Source organism: Phascolarctos cinereus, unplaced genomic scaffold (genome assembly GCF_003287225.1).
Source record: "Phascolarctos cinereus isolate Bilbo 61053 unplaced genomic scaffold, phaCin_HiC Scaffold_5;HRSCAF=322, whole genome shotgun sequence".
Lineage (NCBI taxonomy): Eukaryota > Metazoa > Chordata > Mammalia > Diprotodontia > Phascolarctidae > Phascolarctos > Phascolarctos cinereus.
Genome location: NW_027555958.1, coordinates 215,441,588 through 215,464,925, shown reverse-complemented (window position 1 = coordinate 215,464,925; position 23,338 = coordinate 215,441,588). Strand labels below are relative to the sequence as shown.

The following is a 23,338-nucleotide window of genomic DNA, read 5'->3' as shown; positions in this document are numbered from 1 at the left end:
AATGGTGAAGTGGCTTCCCTAGGTCACATGGCTCATAAGTGATAGGGCAAGGCTTGAATTTCAGTCTTCTGCACACTATTATTATGCACATTTTATGGCCCACTGAAAAAGAGTACACGATTTATCATATTTCACAGGAGCAGAGATTTAGAGCTGGAAGAGACTTTAGAATTAATCTTATCAATCAATAAGCATTTATCAAGTGCCTACTATGTGTTAGGTTCTGGGGATATAAAAACAAGGAGCTTACAACCTTTTGGGAAAGATGACATATACATATCAAATAAATGTAAGGTAATATTGGTGGGGCAGAGTATTAGCAGCTAGCAGGATCAGGAAAGGCATCATGTAGAAGTATACCTCCTTCATCTTGCAGATGACGAACTGAAACCCAGAGAAGTTAAATAAGCTGGTCGAGATCACACAAGTAGAAGAAGCAAAATTTGGATCCAAATCCTTAGAGTACAAATCCAGTAGGCTTTTCTTCAATACCACCTCCTCAGAAGTTGTCTGCTACACTTAAGAGTACCAATAAAAAGCATTTGCTGTGGAAACCCTGGGCAAGTTACTGTTAAGATGATGAGCATCTTTCTTCTGCAACCATTCGTAATACTACTTAGTAGTACTTCTATGGAATTGACTTGTTGAGAACTGTAGGGTTGGAAATTGTTCTTCTGTGTAGAGAGCTGGCAAATGTGTTGTATCAAAGTGAGGATACTGATCAAAATAGAGCTGACTGGCTTCAGATTTATTATCTTTTCTATGATAACGCTGACTTCATGTAACTTACATGATTCTTCTTCAGTCTGACCTTGACTTTGCCTTCTCATTCTAAATCCCAGGAACCTTACTCTCTGGTGATTTCATGATCTTTGGATTTTGGAACTGGAAAGCAATGTTAAAGGTCTTCCAGTTCAACCCCCTCACTTTTTTTCAGATGAGGAAACTGAGGCTCATAGAAATGACATGATTTGTTTGAGCTCACACAAATTGTTCATGGCCTACTGTAGGTCTCTCAACTCTATGTTGTTTCTTCTTTCCAGTCGGTTTATATATAGGTCAAACTGGAGGAAGAATCACGGGGGAAAAATGTTGCTAGTTTTTTATGCTATTATATTTCTGAGACCAACATCTTTTTGTAGTAATAAGTATCAATGGGGTCCTGGGGCCCAGTTTCATCTTTTTCATTTGTTTACTAGATAGAAGACTGGGAGTTAGGAAACCTTGACTTTGAATCCTGTCTCTGACACTAATAAGCTATGTGACCATGGGAAAGTCATTCAAACTCTCTGAGCCTCAATTCCCCCATCTGTAAAATGGAGCTAATACTACCTGTAGTACATGATTCACAGGGTTATTATGAGACTAAAATGAGAAGACAAATGTAAAAATGCTTTGCAAATTTTAAGGCCCTCTGACAATAGCTGGGTGGTGGTTGCTCCATTTCTCTGTGCTTCAGTTTCCTTTATCTGTAAAGTGGGCATAAAATACTTATATGCTTTTCTCATGGGCTTTTTATGAAGAAAATGTACAGTAGGGAAAGAAAACAAACAAACAAACTCAGTCCTGGGTTTGAATCCTTGATCTCCTACTTCTTATTTATGTGATAATGGGCAAATTACTTAATTTTTCTGGACCTCCACTTCCCTGTTTATAAATGGATGAAAATATTTTGGGCAGCTGGGTGGCACAATGAATAGGTTGCCAGGCCTGGAGTCAGGAAGACTCATCTTCCTGAGGTCAAATGGGGCCTCAGACATTTACTAGCTGTGTGACTCTAGGCAAATCTCTTAACCCTGTTTGCCTCAGTTTCCTTACCTGTAAAATGAGTTGGCAAAGGAAATGGCAAACCATTCCAGTATCTTTGCCAAGAAAATTCCAAATGGGGTCATGAAGAATCAGACATAAATGAAAATGATTGAAATCAATACAAAATTCCTGTATGGAGCCAAGATTAAATGCAATGACCTCACCCAAATCAAGCACTGTTTCATAACTGAGAGTTTATATAAATAGAATGGAGGCACATGGAATTTCTTTGTGCTGTTGCTCAATTGTATTTTAGTCATGTCTGACTCTTTGTGACATCATTTGGGGTTTTCTTGGCAAAGGTACTTGAGTGGTTTGCCATTTCCTTCTCTAGCTGATTTTACAGATGAAGAAACTGGAGAAAACAGGGTGAAGTGGCATGCCTAGGGTCACATAGTAAGTAAGTGTCTGAAGCTGGATTTGAACTCAGGAACATTGAGTTTTCTTGACTCCAGTCCTGGTACTTATCCACTGCACTACCTATCTGCCCTTCAGACAAATATTCCTCTGATGGTTGTTGGAGGCAAAACCCCATGAGCTCCTTGGAAGGCTCTGCACAAAGTTTTGTGAATGACCTTCTGTCTCTTTTCCCCCATAATGACTCTCCCCTCCAACCCTGCCTCTATTATTAGAAGACATGTAAGCCATCAGAACATGTATTTCCTTTTAAAAATTATTCTACCAGTATCTTTTGTCTTTTGTTTTTATATCCCCTTTATTTCCCAATATATCTCCTCTCTGATCCAAAGAACTCTTATTGAAAAAAAAGTTAAGAAAAAAGCAGTTCAGCAAAACTATCTAACACATCAGTCAAGTTTTCTGTTATATTCAGTTTCTGCAGCCACAGTTTCCCACCTCTTTTGAAGATGGGAGAGGTCATTCTTATATCTCGTCTTTGGGATTAAGCTTTGTTGTTCAGTTCAGTTGTGTCTGACTCTTTGTGACCCTATGGACCACGCTACTCATGAGGTTTTCTTGGCAAAGATACTGGAGTGGTTTGCCACTTTCTTCTCCTGTGGATTAAGGCAAACAGAGGTTAAGTGATTTGCCCAAGGTCACATAGCTGGTAAGTAGATGAGGCCAAATTTAAACTCAAGGTCTTTCTGACTCTAGCCCTAGAGCTCTCTCCACTGAGCCACCTAGCTTGCCCAGGGGATTAAGTTTAGTCATTATAATAACACAGTGTCTTTTTTTCTCCTTTCTATTTATATAATCATTGTCATTGTGTAGTGTGCTTTGCATACTACTCCTGGTTCCACTTAATTCATTTGCCTCAGAACTTTTACTTCCAAGAAATTCTTTTAGAGTTACCCATTTTTCAGTAATGCGTGATTAGTTAGGATTGTGATGTAGGCTGACTTGAGCTCAGATTGCCTGGAAGGTTTGTGAGATCAAATTTGTCTGTTGTAAATTTTTGATAAAGGATTGTTCTTACCAGAGCACTTAGTGACCATAGATATGAGAGATCATAGAAGTAGTTTCTATTTTTTAATCTTGCCTAAGGGTCTTAAGTGAAGAATTGTCTACATGAATGAGGCAGTTGTTTTCTTTGCCCACAGGAAAAAGTGAGCCTGATTAGAGGACAGAGTTCCATTATACTTGAATTTCCCATAAACATCCTCATTGGGTGCCTTTTTTCTCCCATCTCTAATAAAAGTCTATTGTTGTTGAGTCATGTCTGACTTCATGATCCCATGGACAAAGTGTTTTCTTGGTAAAGATACTGTAGTAATTTATCATTTCCTTCTCTAGTTTTATGCAGGCAGGGGATAAGTGACTTGTCTAGGGTCACACACCTAGTTAAGAGCCTTGAGGTCATATTTGATTCTGGTCTTTCTGACTCCTGGCCCAGTATTCTAACCCTCTGCTCCACCTAGCTGCCCTTAATAAAAGTCTAGAGAGCTTTATTTTGACTTGATACTGTCAATGTCATTCCAAAGTTGAATTGTTTCTATGGCAATTGACCCACATACTTTCTATAAAATCAGGGGAGGAGGTTAGAATAGATTATCTCTAAAAGTCCTTTCAAGCTCTAGCATTCTGATTGCTTATTCTCCTTTATTATGATTTATTAATGACAATTTTAAATAAAATCCACATCATTATTATGATTAGGCATAAAATAAGGATTGATATTTACAGAGTTTTAAGTTTTACAGAGTGCTTTATACACATTTTCTTATCAGAACCTCACAACAACACTGTGAAGCAGATACGGCAAAGAGTTATTCCCATTTTAAAGATGAGGAAACTAAGCCTGATCCTAACCTAAGGTCACAGAACTAATGAGTCTGGAAGGCAGAATCTGAACTCAGATCTTTCTATCTCAGAGACAAACGCTGTAATTCAACTCTCATAGGGCATTTTAAAACTGGTGTCTGAGGCACGCAATTATACTTAATGGTGATAGTACATTTATTCAGTCAAGTGATAATTTCTGCAATCTAATATATGACTACAATTATTTGCTATGAAATAAAAAGGAAGCAATAAAGAAACATATTATCAAGATCCTGAAGAATGTGGAGAGATATTGACTCAATTATTGTTGTTTTAGGAGTCTCAAAAGTTTGAGGCAGGACTTAAATTGAAAGGACTGCATAATCTGAATCTTTTTTAAATTTTTTATTAATTTATTTTAATTTATCAACAATCACTTACATAAGCTTTTGAGTTTTAAATTTTTCTCCCCCTCCCTCACCCACTCCCTCCCCAAGACGGCACACAATCTGATATAGGCTATACATATACATTCCTATTAAACATATTTTCACATTAGTCATGTTGTAAGGAAAGAGTAGAACCAATAGGAGGAACCACAAGAAAGAGAAAACAAAACAAAACAGAAGAAAAAAATAGCAAATAGTATGCTTTGTTCAAACTCCATAGTTCTTTCTTTGGATGTGGATAGCATTTTCCATCAGGAGACCTTTGGAGATGTCTTAGATCCTTGCATTGCTGAGAAGGGCTACTTCTGTTTCTAATAAGGGCCTCATTTCTAAACTATATAGAAAATTAAGTCAAATTTTATAAGAATTCAAGTCATTCCCCAATTGATAAATGGTCAAAGGATATGAACAGGCAGTTCTCAGATGAAGAAATTAAAGCCATCTATTGTCATACGAAAAAAACCTCTGCATCACTATTGATTAGAGAAATGCAAATCAAAACGACTCTGAGGTACCACATCACTCTTATCAGATTGGCCAACGTGACAAAACAGGAGAATGATAAATGTTGGAGCAGATGTGGGAAGATTGGAACACTAATGCATTGTTGGTGGAGTTGTGAATGGATCCAACCACTTTGGGGAGCAATTTGGAACTATGCCCAAAGGGCTATAAAATACCCTTTGACCCAGCAATACTACTGCTAGGTCTGTATCCCAAAGAGATCATAAAAATTAGAAAAGGACCCACATGCACAAAAATATTTATAGCAGTTCTTTTTGTGGTGGCAAAGAATTGGAAATTGAGGCAATGCCCATTAATTGGGGAATGGCTGAACAAGTTGTGGTATAAGAATGTAACGGAATACTATTGTGCTATAAGAAATGATGAGCAGGCAGACTTCAGAAAAACCTTGAAAGACTAGTATGGATTGATGCTGAATGAAGTGAGCAGAGCCAGGAGAACGTTGTACACTGTAACAGCCACATTGTGTGATAACCAACATTGTATAATCTGAATCTTACCTACCTTTCCACTGGCTTCCCCCCACCCCCCATATTACACTTTTTAATACTGTTCTTTTTTGTACTCATAGATATATTTTTCATTTAAATTATTTTTGTTGGCACATAATTGAGCAAACTAGTTTCTAATAATTTCCTTTATTTCTTCATTTGTTGTGCTTTTTCCTTTTTAATATTTTGGCTTTACATGACAATTTAGTGTTCTTTCTTTTCTAAAGGTTGGACTAGGTATTGGTTTGCCTATTTTTTAAAAGCTTATTTATCAATTCAATAATTATTTTCCTCTCAATTTTGATATATTCTTTGCTTTCCAGTATTTCTTTTTTTGGTATGTAAGGGTTTTTTTATGTTTTGGTTTTCCAGTTTCTTTAGTTTAAGAGAAGCTCTACTTGTAACATATAACATGGGATCAAGAAACCCCTGAACAATGGAAAGTTAGCTGTGAATGTTCCTCTCAAGAGCTTATTCAAGTTGTACTGAAACACATACATAATTATATCCTTTTAGGCTCTCTTGCCTATGGGAAACTTGTGGTTGCTTAGGGAAGATGATTATAATACATCTGTCTTTTCCATAGAAAACCCAAATGGAATCTTTACCCTATTCCCATTCTGTGCCTTAGTTCATGCTGAAGCAGGGATAATATGGCCTATCTCTTTAAAAGATCAAAGAATCTTCCCAAACGCCTGCCTGTGAGGGCCTTAAGTACATAACCAGGGTGTAGATAGTCTCCTGATCTTTTTTGCATTAGTCATTCACATAATGCAACTGGGGTACAGTTAGGAACTAAACAACATAAACACTGGCTACTTTTGCTTAGTATCCAAGAGTGACAGACATTGGTATCTCATTTTTTGTCTTCCTTTCCTAACTAAGAAGGGAATCAGGGTGGTGCTGGTCAGGGTCAATTATTCTTATCATTTCCAAGTACTGCTGCCTTCCAAAAGCAATCTTCCAGAGCCCCAGGAGGAAGAGGCCAGGGGAATAGGTATGTAGAAATCAAGTGCATTATTTGACCCTACCCAACAAACCTCCTCTCATAAGGCATGGGGAAAATAGATGAATTCTTCCAGCTTTCCTTTTCCACAAGTCTTCAAATCAAGTCCAAAAGAATGTCACCAGACTAATGAACTCTGGGGCAGTCTTTGCTATTTCCAGAGTCTGACTTGTCTGTGGCAACAGTTTGGGAACAGTAGTTTGACATACATGCCTTAGCTTCCCCTTTCTGAGTTCTCAAGTACAGTCAAAATGACCTAGTAAGAGTTCTCAGTAAACATCATTTCATGTGATGCCTGTATACCTGTGACTGGAATGTAGCTCCTTCTCATCTCCATCTTCTAGGTACTTCAGCTTAGATTTTGCCTGCTACATATGGTGTCTGCCTTTCTCGATCATGCCCCCACCCCCGCAACTGTTAATATTTTCTTCCTCTTGAAATTATCTTGCGTTACTTTGTATAATATTTAATGTTCACTTACTTGTGTATACCTTGTATTTTTTCAGTAGAATGTAAGCTCCTTGAGGGCAGCAGAATGATTTTTAAAAAAAAAAATGCTCATTGAATTCAATTCCTAGGGTGGAAGAAGAGAGAAAGGAATGACCTGAATGTTTTCCCTCTCAGATTTGACCATATCAAGCTGCTAATTTATTATTCTAGGCTTTGAGAGTTTGGGAAGACAATAATAATATGGAAGCATGGGAAAGAATAGAAATAGAAATGAAAATTTAAATTGGTTTTGATCCACTCAAAAGTACAGGATAGAACTTAGAATAATTATCTACTCATTATTCCACACATACATAAAACTTAGAAAAAAAAGTTGTCTTGAAAAATCATTAGTATTACCTATTCTTATATTTTACTTAACATTCAGTACACTGATTTTAGAGGTTATGAGCCTCAATTCCCTCATCTGTAAAATGAGAGGCTTGGACTGCATGATTTCCAAGATTCTTTGTAGTTATTTTATTCTGTGATTTTAGACGTTCATTATATGCATACATATACAAATATATATACTTGTATGTACATATGTTTGTAATGTATGCATACATAGAAAAGATATACACATTTTACTTTGCATACAGATATAGGTATATAGTTAATATAGTACATATAATAATATAATACATATATTAACTATATACCTATATCTGTATGCAAGTATGTATACATATATGTATATACTCATATATGGTGAATATTACACATAATGATATATATAGTAAATAGTGACTATATATATACTAAATAGTGACTATACGTATAGAGACTTGACATGTGATTTCATTGAAATAAGGCTCTTGGGTGAGAAAATTCCCTTTGCCAATAAGGAGTTGGGACTGTCTCTGCTACTTACAATCTTTGGAAGTTGCCTAGATCCATTGTAAGTGATTTGTTCAATTGCTCAAGGTTACCCTGCTAATATGTGTCAAAACTCAGGTCTTTCTAACTTACAGCCAACTCCATGATGCTATATGTATACACATATAGGTATGCATGTATACATATATGTATATGAGACTACATGATACTCCACATGGTCACATATACACCCGAGGATACACATACACATGTATGTATGTAGTATGTATAGATTATGTATATTTGACATCTCTGATTTCATCAGTGTAGAGAATTCTTTATGAAAATCCCTCTACTGGTGCAAATTGGCAACTCATCTGTAACATTTATCTTAGCAAGTTCTCTGGGATACTTAGAGGAGGTTGAATGAATTACCCAAGATCACACAAATAGTAGATGTTATAAGGGGGCCTGAACCTAAGACTTTCTGCTTCGAAGCTAGCTTGGAATCTCTTGCCTAGATTGCTTTTCTTTCTTAAATTGTCACCGTGCTTAGAGATTGTGCAATAGTAAGATCAAACTCTACTGTCAATAACTTTCTCCCTCATACCTCAAGGAACATTTTTGTGCCATTCTTTTACTCAGGGTACTTCCATGACCCACAAAGGTCTAATTTGTTTTGCTTAAGGGAAAGGAATTCAAGTAATTAATGCAGAATTCTGAGAGTAATATGTAACTTCAGGAAAGGACAAGTCTATGTCCCTGCATTTGAACTTTATTATTCTCCTCTGCATTTCTCAGTGTACATGTTGCCCTTGGGGCATAGTATCTTTTGTTGACAGAGTACAAATATGGCTATCACAGAGTTGAAGAAAATCAATACTTAGAAAATAGAAATACTGGAAGCTGACTACTCCAATCAATTGAATTTCTGAAGTTTTTTTTTCCCAATCACATTTACTTTTTTCGTGTAGTTCTGGAGTGGAACTTTATTCAATTGAAGTGTTTATGGAGTACCTACTGTATGCAGAGCACTATTCTAAGCTTTGCAGATACATGCAAAACCAAAATAGATCACGACTTTAAAAAGTTTACATTCTGTTAAATAAAAACAAAATATATCCAAATGAATCCAAAGTAACATGGTTGGGGGGACTTGGCTGGGGAAAGAAGTCCTTATGTGGCTTCTAGCCTAGAAGGGGACTCTAACATTGAGTATGGAAGACATGATAAGACTCATAGATGTGGTAAGATTCATAGATTGGTTAGAAGGGAACGTAAAGATTATCTAAGCCAAACCCCTACTTTTATAGATGAGGAAACTGAGCCCCAGAGAGTATATCCATTACAGTTTAATATGCATTATCAACATTTTTCTCTCACTTTCTGAATGTTATAAAATCAACAAAATAATGAATCAAGTCCTGATTTATGGTGCTTGCTGATTTCTGAAGTGTAAATGCTCACATTACAAATTTAACAATTAGCTTACTGGTATCCAGCAGGAACTGGTGCTCCAGCATGCCCTAGAATATGAATCTTCAGACCAAGTCTAAGGCATTTTCTACTGCTCTGATGCTGCCTTTGGAGACAAATGTTATGTAATACCGGAACGGGGAAGATTGTTACTAAATGAAGGAGGAGGAATCACAGAAAAACTCCAGACAGTCAATAAGTTGGTCAAGAAACATTAATTGAGTGCTAATTTTGGGCCAAACACTGTGCTGAGAGCAAAAGCAAAAAGAAAAAAAAAAGAAAAAAAAATCAAACAGAACAAACCAAAACAAAGCACAGTCTTTGCTCTCAGTGAGCATACATTCTAATGGATAAAAGAACATGCAAACATCTAGCACATACAAAGGCAAGAGTACATAAGGGCAAACTGAAAGGGGAAGGTATTAAAGGGATAACATTTATAGAAGCAGGTAATTGGTGCAGGGGATAGAGTGTTGGGCTTGAAATTAGAAACACTTGAGTTTGAATCCTGACTCACTCATTTACTAACCCAGTGAATCTGGACAGGTCAATTAACATCTCTCAGTCTCAGCTGCCTCACCTATGAAATGTGGATAATTATAGCTTCAGCTTCACAGGGTTGTTGTGGGTATCAGATGAGAATAAAGTTTTTTACGAACCTTACATCCGTATGTTAAAGCAAGCTATTATTATGTTGGGCTTTAAAGGACACATATGAACTCAACAGATGAGAAGAGGGAGTAGGGAGATATTCCAGGCATGCGGAACACTACAAGCTAAAGCACAGAGGTGGAAAAATACAAGGTATATTTTTGGGAAAGAGTATTCCAACCAGGATAGAATGGAAAGGATAGTGTTGAAAGAAATAATATGAACTAAGTCTGGCAAGATAGGATGGCCCCAAATTGGAAATGTCCTCGGATGCCAGCCAAAGATGTGCGAACTTTGTTTAGTTGGAAGTTGGGAGCCACTGACGATCTTTGAGCAGACTGGGTTTGTGCACGAGGAAAATTAGTCTGGTAAGTGTTATGAAGGATGGAAAGATGGCTTGGCAGGGTGGGGAGAGAGTGGAGGCGGGTTAAGAAAAAAATTGATTTCATGCTCTTTTTTCATGCTATTTTTGTTAAGTGGTGAAATACTTCAGGGATTCCAGATGCTCCTATGTTGCTATCTGCTATTTAGATGCAGAGGACTGATAATATATCTTATTGGCTTCTTTTTAACCCATCACTGTATATTATTTGTCTCTTTGTTCAAACATACACCAATCCTTGCCTATGTTTTCTTGTCTCTCCTACCCCTAATTGCTCACTTTGAATGTTACCAACTTATTTTTGTGATGAGATGCACGGTGGTTGCCAAAATAATATTCTTTTTCTTCCCAATCCTATACAGCTTTTTTTTTTTCGTAGCATATCTATTCATTTAAGACACTGCTGTATAAAAGAACTATGTACAAAGATGAGGAAGGCATAGTTTTGCTACTAATGACCCATTTGTAGCAGTTGGAGACTTCATAGTAGGCCATTGTCTGTCTGTCTGTCTGCCTGTCTTTCTCTATCTTTATATATATTTATGTCTATATATGTGCCTCTCTCTAAAACTACAATTGAGAGCTGACAAAATGCTAGCTAGCAGGGAGGGCAGTATTCCACTTACCTCTTTTTAGATTTTTTTGGTTGTTTTTGTGAAAGGCTTCCTTCCCACCTCAGTCATTGGTTTGCTCACTGCCTTATGTGATGCTTCCAAAGCAGTGGCTTCTGAGTGAGAACGGGAACAATGACTTCCAAGTGCACCAGGGCAGCCTAGCAGGGAGCACAAAGACCAAAGCCCAGGTAAAAGGCAGACTTTCCTAAATGTTTTACATTGCACTGTGTGACCATCTCTTGTTGCTGTCAGGTTGCTGTGGGACTGATGCAAGAGCAAGTTAATTTTACTGGGTACCAAAAGGAAATGATAGCTGGCATCCTGAGCAAGAGTGAGCTGGTAAATATAGACCTTTTGTTAACTGTGGGAAATCAAAGGATCTGTCCTCAGGGGTGCCCTTCGTGGGGGGTAGGGTTACTGATGCTGCAGCCTGTAATGTCTTCATTTAAGGGGAGGGTAAGTTCCTGTCTGAAAGTGTTCGGTGTCATGGAGGAGGTGACATTTAGCTGCTTTGTGTCATGTCAGGAAGGAAGAGGAATTTTAGGGTGAGAAATAAAAGTGAGCCTTGCAAAAAAAAAGATAAAGCAAAGCTGAGAAGCATTTCAATGGAAGGTCAGGGGGAAAAAAAACTTTTCAGATGATTTATAAGTCTGTCCAGTTGTTTTCTCAGGGAAAAGGTGCAGGTTCTGACCTTGTAAGACTTTCAAACCAAATCAAAGAAAACCTAAGGAAATATACCATAAGCTCTACTTGTAGAGAAAGAGATGGTATTGTGTAATAGGGTTTTCTAGTTCTCATTTTGACACATAAAGTGGTTCAAACACAGGCAGAGAGCGGGAGGTTCAGGCAGCTTTGACAACTGGAAGTGTTAATTGGCATTTAACAAATGTAAAGCTATTAAAGTGTGGCTATTTCTGCTTTGTGGAAAAAATAATTTGCCATCACCATAGCAATTCATCTCTCTGGGCCCATGGAACTTGGCTGCTTTGCGTAAAAGAACAGCAAATATCTTTTCTTTCCCCAATAAAAGGCTTGAAAACCTAGTTGTTAACATGTGACCCTCTCATTAGAATTCCACACGGTGGCCAGAGAAGTTTCAAATCCCACTCAGATGGAAATTCTGTGCAAATACACATCTCATGCTTTGGAAGAGAAGAGACTACAAGGGAGAAAGGATGAAAAAGAATATAGCATGCTGGGATGGCACTGTGTTTTAAAAGTGACAAGAAGTATTGGCTTCTATTTTAATTTCTTTTCCTTCTGTGTTTATGCATCCATAGAGGAGACCTTCTTCCTGATGAGATTTTGCCTTCCCTAACAGTGACCCAAGAAGAGAGTTTTTCAGTTCTATAAATTTTCTCATTACTACTATTTTGAATAACAGTTTGTTTTGGATTTTTTTTTTAAATCTGAATTTGTACTGTGGTGTGGAACAGTGAATAGAGTGCTGGGTTTGAAGTCAGAAAGACTCCTCTTCCTGAATTCAGATCTGGTCTCAGATACTATCTGTGTGACCCTGGGCAAGTCATTTAACCCTGTTTGCCTCAGTTTCCTCATCAATACAATGAGCTGGAGAAGGAAATGGCAAACCACACCGGTATCTTTGCCAAGAAAACCCCAAATGGGGAAGACGTGACTGAAATGACTGCACAACACTGGTAAAGATGGAGGAATATGACAGAGGGGCAAGAGGCAGCTACTGGAGACTGGCTATTGTTCTGCTCTTGGAGTAAGGTTGACTTTGACTTGCTTCTGGTTCATACCAGCTATATGACCATGGGCATTAGAAAACTCTTCAAGGCTATTAGTTTTTGAGGAGTTGCCACTCTCCACTGGTGGAAGAGGTTCCTATACTGGGAGTAGTATCCTCCTGGGTTCTCTTTCCCGCCTGGTTTAGTGAAGCTGCTCTCTCCTTGCTCTTTTCCTACCTGTCTGATACCATCCTCTTAAGTCTCCTTTGCTTAATCATCACCTATTTCTCATTCCTTTTGTTGTTGTTGAGTCATTTCAGTCTTGTCCAACTCTTTGTAACCCTATCTGGGATTTTCATGGCAAGGATGCTGGAGTGGTTTGCTATTTCCTTCTCCAGCTCATTTTACAGATGAGGAAACTGAAGCAAACAGGGGTAAGTGACTTGTCCAGGGTCACACAGCTGATAAGGTTCTGAGGACAGATTTGAACTCAGGAAGATGAGTCTTCCTGACTCCAGGCCCAGATGGTGCACTGTGCCACCTAACTGTCCTATGGACAACTCTGTGCTTCACCTTCTGTTTCTTCTTGGTGATTTCATCGTGAAGCAGCCAGTTGGTGGAATGGATAGAGCACTGAGAGTCAGAAAGACCTGAGTTTCAATCTGGCCTCAGATATTTAGTAGCTGTGTGACCCTGCCACACCAAGATCCTTGACTTTTTTTTTGCCTCAGTTTCCTCAACTAAGAAATGGGATATAGTAACAGCACCCACCTTGCAGGTTTGTTGTGAGGATCAAGTCAGACAATATTTGGAAAAAAGCACTTAGCACAGTGTCTGGCACGTAGTAGACACTATATAAATGCTTATTCCCTTCCTCCCTTTCATCAGTTTGGTTATCATTTCTATGTAGGTGACTCCCAAACCTAAACATTCATCTTTCCAATTAGACAAATAGACATCTTCATCTGGGTGCTCCATGGGCATCTCAAGCTCAACGTATACATTGTCTTTCCCTCCAAAGCCACCTCTTTTTTCTAATTTCCCTTTTGCTGTTGAGAGCACTACATTCTTCTCGTCATCCCAGTTCCCAATCTTAGAATCAACCTTTCCGTCTCCCATATGTCCTGTGTTAAGACATCCTTTCAAGTCTTCCTCCTCAGCATCATTTGCATTCATTCCTTTCTCTCCCTCTCTATTGCTCCATTCTCTCCCCTCTCTAGTTGAGCCTTCACTGGCTTACCAGGCCTGGCTATGTCATTCCCTTCCTCAAGAAGCTTCAGTGCCTGCTTATTGCCTTTAGGATCCAATGCAAACTCCTTTTTGAGACTCTTAGAGCCCTTTTTAATCTGGTTTTGACTTACTTTTCTACACTGATATTCTCTTCCTCTCATGTGTTCACATTCCAGCCACACTGGTCCATGCTGTCCCTCTCACTAGAAGACATTCTATATCCTGACTGTAGGCTGTTGCATAGGCTGTCATCCCCAAGCAGAGAATGCGTTCACTCCTCACTTTCACCCCTGAAATCCCGAGCTCAGTTTAAGTGAGATCTATCTCATGGCATTCTTACCATTTTTAGTGCTACTCCTTATCCTCCCTTCTTTCTTCCAATTACTTGGCATTTTTAAATATTTTGTATTTACTTCAATTAATTAATAAAACAATAGACATTAAGTGTCTACTATGTGCCAGACACTGGTGATACATATGTTAAAAAAGGAAACAATCCCTGATGTCAAGAAGTTTATCTTCTATCAGTGGAAGCAATACAATAGATACACACACACACACATATAATATATGTATGTATGTACAGTAAATAAAAACTAGTTAGGGAACAAACTAGCAGTTGTATATGGGGGTAGGGAATCAGGAAAGGCTTGCTGTAGAAGGAAGAAAGGGAAATAAGCATTTATTAAGGACCTATGGTATGCCAGTCATTCAGCTAAGTACTTTAAAAATGTTATTTAATTTCCAACAAGGTAGGTGTTATTATTATCCTCATTTTATAGTTGAGGAAACAGAGGCAGACAGATGTTAAGTGATTTGCCCAGGGTAAGATAGCTAGGGTTTGAAGTGAGATGTGAATTCAGGTCTTCCTGACTCCAAGGAGGGGTGCTCTATCCACTATGTCACTCAGTTATGTCTTTAAAAAGTTGAGGTATTATGTCAGGTGAAAGAGAGGAGAGAATGCATTTGTGGACTTCAATTATCTGTTGTTTCCCTCCAGTAGAATGTAAGGTTTTTGAAGACGCCAATTCTTTTGGTTTTGTCTTTTATCCCCAACACCTAGCATAATTCTGGCATGTAGCAGGCGCTTAATAAATGTTCTTTCATTCAAGTTCCCTACACCAATGAAATCATAGGCCAGAAAAATCAGAACAAAACCCAATACTTTCTCAAACTTATACAAGTAAAGTATGAACATTAGCTTAGCCAATATAAAATTATTAAAGACAGAGCTGGGATTGTCTAGTTACCAATATATTATAGTGCTGATCATTTCTTCTGGAGTACAAGGTTATAAAAGAACATCACATTAAGTGGGTAATATGTTCTTTATTCATGCTTCAGTTACTATATCACTCACCAAAAATATGGAGATTAATGTGAAAAGATCTAGGATTTATAAGTCATGAACTTCAGAGATCTATGTGTATTTATTTCATAGCATTAGGCAACATTTAACCTTGGAAGTAAAACTTAACAACTCCACTAGGGGTTATTAAACACTTAACGGTATACAGGGGGTGCAAACAAATAGTGCTTAGTGAATTAAATTTAAGATACTGTATATGTTTTAGAAATATAATACTCACTTATATTAATAACCATAATTATCTGGAACCCTCAAATAAAAAATAGTGGCACCTTATCACCTTTCTATAGCAGTTTATAGAGGCATCTAGTTGACCTTAGTGGATAGAGCTCTGGGGCTGAAGTCAGGAAGACCTGAGTTCAATTCTGACCTCAGATACTTACTGGCTTCATGACCCTGGGCAAGTCACTTAACTTCTGTTTGTCTTAATACAATGGAGAAGGAAATGGCAAACCGCTGCAGTATCTTTGCCAAAAAATCCCCTTGGACAGTATGCTCCATGGGGTTGTTAAGAGTTGGACATGACTGAACAACAACAAATAGCAACTTATGGTTTACAAATTGTTTGCCTCCTAACTCTTACGAGGCAAGTAATATAAGCCTTATTATTCCTATTTGTGGTTGAAAAAAACTGAGGTGCAGAGAAATTGAATAACTTGGGGCAAGTAGATGCTGAAGTGAATACAGCAGTGGGCCTGGAGTTAGGAAGACCTGAGTTTTAATCTAGACCCAGACACCATCTAGACTAGCTGTGTGATCCTGGACAAGTCATTTAACCTCTATCTGGTTCAGTTTCTTCGACTGTAAAATGGGGATAAATAATAGCATTTGCCTCGCTGAGTTATTGTATGAATCAAATGACATATTTGCTAAGCTCTAGGCACATAGTAGATGCTACACAAATGCTTATTCCCTTTCCCTTCCTCAAGATCACCCAGTGGAAAAGTGTCAGAGTTGGGACTCTAGTCCAAGCCTCTTAATTGAAGTAACAATGTAATACCAATTACACCATGCTGGCACCCCCACCTAATAATGAAATTCTTTGAACTAAATGCATTTGAATGGGTTTCAAGGGAGACTCATCTTATATTGAATTGTATTCTATAATTTATTTCTGTGATATCAACATTCTGTATTAATCAAATTAATCAACAAGTATTTATTAACCACCTGCTACGTTTCCAGTACTCTGCTATTCACTGGGAATGCAAAGATGAATGAAACAGCATCTGTCCTCAAAGAGCTTACATTATATCAGGGAAACGTGTCAATGTGAAAAAGTATTTATGCCAAATACAAGGTAATTTATGTGCTTTTTTAGAAGGTGGGGCTTGAACTGAACTTCGTCTTTTTTTTAGAGAGGCAACTGGGGTTAAGAAACTTGCCCAGAATCACACTGAAAGCGTTGTGTGTCTGAGGTCACATTTGAACTCAGGTCCTCCTGACTCCAGGGCCAGTGCTCTATTGTCTGCGCCACCTAGCTGCCCCCTTGAACTCAACTTTGAAGGAAGCTAGGCATTCTAAGAGGTGGAGTGGAAGAGGGAGTTAGCTTGTAGGCATGGGAACAAAGATGATAGATAGAGTGTTGTGTGAGAGGAACAACAAGAAGGCCATTTTGACTGGACCACAGAGTACATGAAGGAGAGCAATGAGGTTAGAGAGACCAGTTGTGATGGATTTTAAATGCCAAACTGAGCACTTTGATCTTAGAAGTGATAGGAAGTTTTGTGACAAGGGTTTTGTTTTTGTTTTTGCTTTGTTTTGTTTTTCTTTTCTAATTGGGGGGTGGTGGGAGGGAGAGAAAATTATTTTTAATTAAACAATAAAATTCAATTATAAAAGAAATGCTAGGAAGTACATTTCAGTTCTACAGAGTAGTGACATAGTCAGATCAATACTTTAGGACTATCACTTTGGCAGCTGTGTGGAGAATGCCTTAGAAAGGGTAGAGATCTCATGTGGTCATAGAATCATTTAGGTTCTAATCAGGGAAACAATATGCTAATATAAAACTATACATGAAATATACACAAAACAAGGAAATTTTTGGGCTTTCTTTTGTGGCAGCTAAGGAAAGCCTTCATTAGGAGGTGGTATGTGAACCAGATTCAGAGCTGGAAGGGATCTTAGAGACCATCTAAAATGAGATTTTACAAATAAGGAAACAAAGGTCCAGAATGAGTTTGGTGGCACATACCTATAATTAATTCCTGCTATTGTGGAAGCAGAAGCTGGTAGATCTCTTGTTTTTGGGAATTTTGAGCTACTGAAAAAAAAAAGAGGAGGGGAGGGAAAGAAGGGGACGAAAGACAGGAGAAGAGAGAGAAAGAAATCATATGATGTTAAGAGATTATTTTAATAGTGCAAATGAGAGGTAGTGAGGATCTGAACTAGAATAGTGGCTGAATGAATAGAGTGAAATGGACAGATGCAAAAGATGCCATGAATGTAGAATCAATGGGTTTTGACTATGGATTGGACATACTGGTTGAAGGAGAACAAGAAGTTGAGGATACCTTGAAGATAGGAATCTTCTTCGGCAACTACACACTTGATTTGAGGTAATAGAAAATTTATATGAATGAGAATGATTCATTCATTTAACATTAAAAAAAATATTTAAAATCCAAAGATTAAGACATTATCCTTGCAGGATGATAAAATGTGTTACACATGGTGGTGTGCTGGTAAATGTTTACCAATTAGCTCTCTGAAAAAAATAAAAAGGTATAAAGAACATAAGTTTAACCTGAATTTTCAGCATTTTTTCCCATTACTTTCTTAAGTCTAGACAATCACCAAAACAATAAACCAAGGCCTGATATGTAGTACTTGACATTTTCATAGTTATAAATGTTTACACAAAACTGGTTAGAGCTGGCTCTGGATCACCACTGGTTCCACCACACACACACACACACACACACACACACACACACACACCACACACATACACACACACACACACACACACACACACAACACACCCCAAAACAAACAAACCAAAAAACCCTCCAAACATAAATTAGAATATAAGTACATTCAAACTGGAGAGAGGAAGGTGGGGCATAGAACAACAAACTTTTGTCTAGGATCATAGTCATAGCACCAGCCCTAATGTCATTGAAAATAACTTTGCTGCTAACTGTGCACTTTTCCACCACTTCATGAAGAGGTGACCAGGCCATACTCACTTCACTCCCAACTCCATTGCTCATTCTCTTGACTTCTTAATCTCTTCTTCAGCAGTCTCGCCCCTGCACCTGCACCTGCACCCTTCACCCTTGCCCCCTTTCTAGCTCTCCTTTATTTATGTATTGTCTCTTCCCGTTAGAATGTTAGTTCCTTGAAGACAGGAACTACCCTTTTTGCTTCAATCTGCGTCCTCAGAATTCAGCAAAGCTCCTGGCAAATACTAAGCACTTAATAAATACTCTCTCTCTCTCTCTCTCTCTCTCTCTCTCTCTCTCTCTGTGATATCTGTTCTATCTCATTTTAAATGATTGTCTCCATGCTAACTCAAGTTCCAGTTAGCTATGTACCATGCTCTATGGAGAATAAAAGATAAGATATCTTGCTAATGAGGTGAAAACTCTTATTTCTTACCTATCTTATAGGTCCTTTCTGGAGATTCTGAAACTAAACCTTTGATCTTCACATTTGTCCCGACCATAAGAAGACTACCGACTCATACTCGGGTTGCTGATGCCTCTAAATATCTTGTTAAAATTCATGAAGAACCAAGAAATAAGAGCCAAGAAACAGTAAATAGGGTAGGCTATTTTTATATTTTTCTTTTACTCACAAAATTTGCATTAAAATGAATTTGGTTGTAAAAAGTGTTTTAAATAACCATCTCTCCTCCTTTTATTTTTTTTTCCTTAAAGGTTATGAGTTCTAGGGCCATCAGTGATGCTTACATTATTTGTAGGAGCCCATGGAACTCAAGATTTTCTATTATAATCAAGGGATTCTCATTTGTGATATCCAATCATTTGTTATGACTTCTTGCCTCATTTCTTATCTCCTCCTTATTCTCAGTCCTTAAATTCTTTTATCCCATATATTTTTTTTTGTGAAAAAATTAAAATGAATTAAATTATTTTGTTTTAAAAATTCATTTTGAGATTTTGACCATAGGTGTCATAGATTAAAAGCTAGAAAAGGCTCTGGAGGTCATTTAGTCTAATGCCCTCATTTTACAGTTGACGAAATTAATGCCCAAAGAGGTTATTTGACTTGACCAAGGTCAATATTAACTCATATTATCTGCCTCCAAATGAAACACTGGGCAGCTAAGTGGTGCAGTGTATTGGGCCTAGAGTCAGACCTAAGTTCAAATCTGGCCTCAGATACTTAATAGTTCTGTGACCCTGGTGAAATCACTTAACTATTGCCTGCATCAGTTTCCCAACTGTTAAATGAGGGGGAAAATAGAGCAGTTATAAAGATCTAATGAATTAATATTTGTAAAGTAGTTGGCACAATGTCTGGCACAGAGTAGGTTCTATATAGATGCTAGCTGTTATTTTCTACTGAACCACACATACTTTATAAGGCCTCCAGTCTTATAAAGATAGCCCTTTAAATTATTAAAAAGAGGGAGAAAATCTGATTTCTATCATTGATATATTGTCTCCTTTATATTCTTACCGCATAGTAGCACTTAGTAAATGGTCATTCACTCATTGATTTCTAGACCATAGTGACATATTTGATCTATGGTCATTGAATCAGCTATGATTATAGATTATCTTGAACAGCTGGATGGCACAGTGGATAAGGTGCCTGCTCTGGAGTCAGTAAGACCTGATTTCAAATCCAGTGTCAGATACTTACTAGCTGTGTGACCCTGGGCAAGTCACTTAACCCTGTTTATCTCAGTTTTCTCGTCTGTAAAAATGATCTGTAGAAGGAAAGTAAACCACAGATGGGATCATGGGGATCATGGGAGCAAGGGTAAGGGAGAGAAGTGAGGAACAGGTAGAGAGGGAAGAGAGGAAAGGAGAGGGAGAGGAGAGGGATCATGAAGAATCAGACATGACTAATCAACTAAATAACAACAACAAAGTAGATTATCTCAAAGAGTGATCAGAGCTAAATGATTTCTGGGAACCCCTGAATAATATCCAAGGCAACCTAGCTGCTGAGATGAGATCCTCACACTTTTAATGTTATTTGACAAAGATTGTATATACCCTTAGCATTTTTATATTGCTACAAATAATATTTTTCTATGTGTCAGGATATATCTGTGTTATATAGTAAAACCTTCTTGCAAGGCTTTAAAACTCGGTAGTTTCCTGTGGCATTTGCGGTAAATTTCATAAACTGAAAACATAATATATACAAATGATTTCTTTAATTGGTTAATGTAGTGTGGTTTACTGAATAGACTTTGAGTCAGGAAACTTGGGTTCATATCCTGCCTCCAACACTTTGCTGTGTGTGCTATTTAATCAATGAATCTCTCAGTTTCCTTTCTTAAAATAGGGATGATACTTGAAATAGTTACCTTATTATTGTGAAGAAAGCACTTTGCAAATTAAAAAAAAATTTTTTTAAATTTATTTTTTAGTTTTAAATTTAAATAGTAAAACAAATACATAAGAAAAGCAAAAGAAACATATTATAAATTTAAATATTGAAATAAATACGAACTAAGAAAAAAAAAGCATTGTAGTGTGTGCAGCAGAGCCTAAGAGAGAATTCAAAATATACAGCAAAAAAGTTCCATTTCTAGAAAGCTTATATAATAAACACTACACATTTTGATCAGAGCTGTCCATCTCTTCTTTGCTTCCTTGTAAGTTTTCTTTTGTTTTCTGCTGTGCACGTTTTACTTTGTTCTTTTTTCCCCATTTCCCCCCACCCCTGAAGAAGGCTACAATTAAGCTACAATATACACATATATCTATATACATACATATATAGATACAGACAAACATACATGTACACACAAAGCGATACATACATACTGTGGATTCCAAACCCTATGAACCCTATAAACTCCAGTTTGAAAGAATCTGCTCTAAGAAAGAGACAAACAAAATTGGGGTACATGTGTCCACAGTTTAATTTCTCAAGGTGGCTTGACATGAATTGCATGAGAGTTCAGTCCAAAACTGGGCCCCTTAAGGGGGCCAGTTCAGAACTGGCTTGGTTTGGGATTTTGGAATATAGTGTTATATGCCCTTTGAAGGGTAAATGTTCCCTAGAGGGTGCCAATCAACCAAGATTGATCGACATAGTAGGAGGATGAGTGAGTTCCTTAGGTCCCTTAGTCCACAGGGGCCAATAGCATTTGCCATCACAGGAACTACCACCCCCCGTCTTGGATGTACATCTCCACCTAAACCTGAGTAGGATAAAATCATTTCAGGCTTCGGTTGAAGTTTGACCAAGATAAGAAGATTCAATGTAATCTCATTATCAGAGATGTCCTTTGGAATAACTTTGGTCAGAAGGCTGACGGGGAAGGAGCTCTGAGTCTCCAAGATACAGACTACCAAGAGAAATCATTTTTATACATACAGATGTATATATATATACATCTACATGCATACATTTTCATACACATAGATATACTTAGATATCTATAATTATACGTATGCATAGACATATACATTCATATGCGTCTATGTAAAACCATTCTATACTTATTTGTCCTCTGTTTCTCTGAGGGCGGATAACCTCTTCCTTCATAAGTCTGAGTCTTTCCATATTTTTCCAAGTCTACCACCTCATTATTTCCTACACCATAGTAATATTTCAACCTTATACTGTCTAGTTATTTTAGATGGTCCAGAATGACATTGATGAATATGGCTGATACCTAGTGTGGTTTCCCTATTTCTCTCTTTTGATTAAATCTATTTTAGCCTTCATTTTTCCCAAGATCATGATTAATACCACTGTACTTTTTTCCCTAACAAATTCTACTCCTGATATTTTTGTATTGTGTATCTCTTATTTCCTATCCCTCCTGACTCCTCTGCTTTACTTCTACCCACTACCTTGCCTTCCTATTACTTAACCTATTCCCTCTCCAAGGATTCCTCCCTTGTTCTCCCATTCTCATTAATCTAAACCTCTGTCTCTGTAGCCTCCATCCCTTACCCTCCCATTTTGCAAATCCTTAAGGGGCTGTACAGAAGAGATTTATCATTTTGATTTTCTGTTTTATAAATATTCCAGAATTAACAGGGAAAGCGGCAAATAAGATGTCCCCAAAAACCCACTATTATGAATGTCTTTTTTATTTTGTTTCTTTCTATAATAAGTAGCCTCTTTATTACATTTTATCTCCAGGTAACCAGTTGAGTTCAGGCCATAGACTGGTTCTAAGTGGTCCACTCATATTAGGGGCTGTTTGGTTTTATACTAATGCAGACAAAGGGATGTTTTAATTTAGGAAAAGCATAAGCTAGCCACTTTTAAATATGTTAATCATAAATAGGTCAACACAGGCCTCAGGTCAATTCCTTTGGATTTACAGGCTACATCCTTATGTACTCATTAATTACTTTAAATGTCTCAATTTAAATGCCTGTTTCCCTAATCCACCCCGCAACCCTTTACACTTTATGGACAAAAGTCTATCTGCCTGCCTTTAATCAACTATTAAATTTCATCTCATATCTTCAAGAGCAGAAAAGTTTAAAATTTACTCAATCAATTGATTGTTTTAATCATTTTATTTACTTGAAGAACAAGTCAAGAATAATTCTATCTTCCTGCCCCTTTGCCCTTCCCCAACACTGAATTGGCCAAATCAGTTGGATTTGCTGGTTTGATTTATTGTCATATAGATCAGATGTGCCAAATATGCATCAGGCTAGTAACACTCCTCAATACCAGATTAGACTGCAATTGGGAAATATTTTTAAAAATAAATAGAAATACAACAGAACATCAATAATGTCAATAATCATAATATTGATGTTAATTGATAATGTTAATTTTCTAAGTCAATGAGTGGCCTAAAGGAATCCACATGTATTTTTTGATGATCCCAATTTCTATTTGAGTTTGACACCAATGACATAACCAAATCATACTTTGACATAAAATATAGCTTTAATTTCAGGCAAAAAGTGACTTTAGGAGTCAAAGAG

The 23,338-nt window shown here is 37.4% G+C and overlaps 1 protein-coding gene across 12 annotated transcripts in view; it reads left to right on the top strand.

The window, feature by feature from the left end:
* Positions 1-23,338, top strand: part of MLIP (muscular LMNA interacting protein) — a 416,101-nt gene that overhangs the window by 154,771 nt on the left and 237,992 nt on the right. For all 12 annotated transcript variants that reach the window (XR_013487007.1, XR_013487006.1, XM_078155316.1 and 9 more), the window contains exon 2: positions 18,839-18,994. Coding sequence is in view for 10 of the 12 variants with exons in the window: in XM_078155316.1 (XP_078011442.1) it covers positions 18,839-18,994 (156 nt within the window). In the remaining 2 variants the exon portion in view is untranslated. The remainder of the gene's footprint in view (positions 1-18,838; positions 18,995-23,338) is intronic.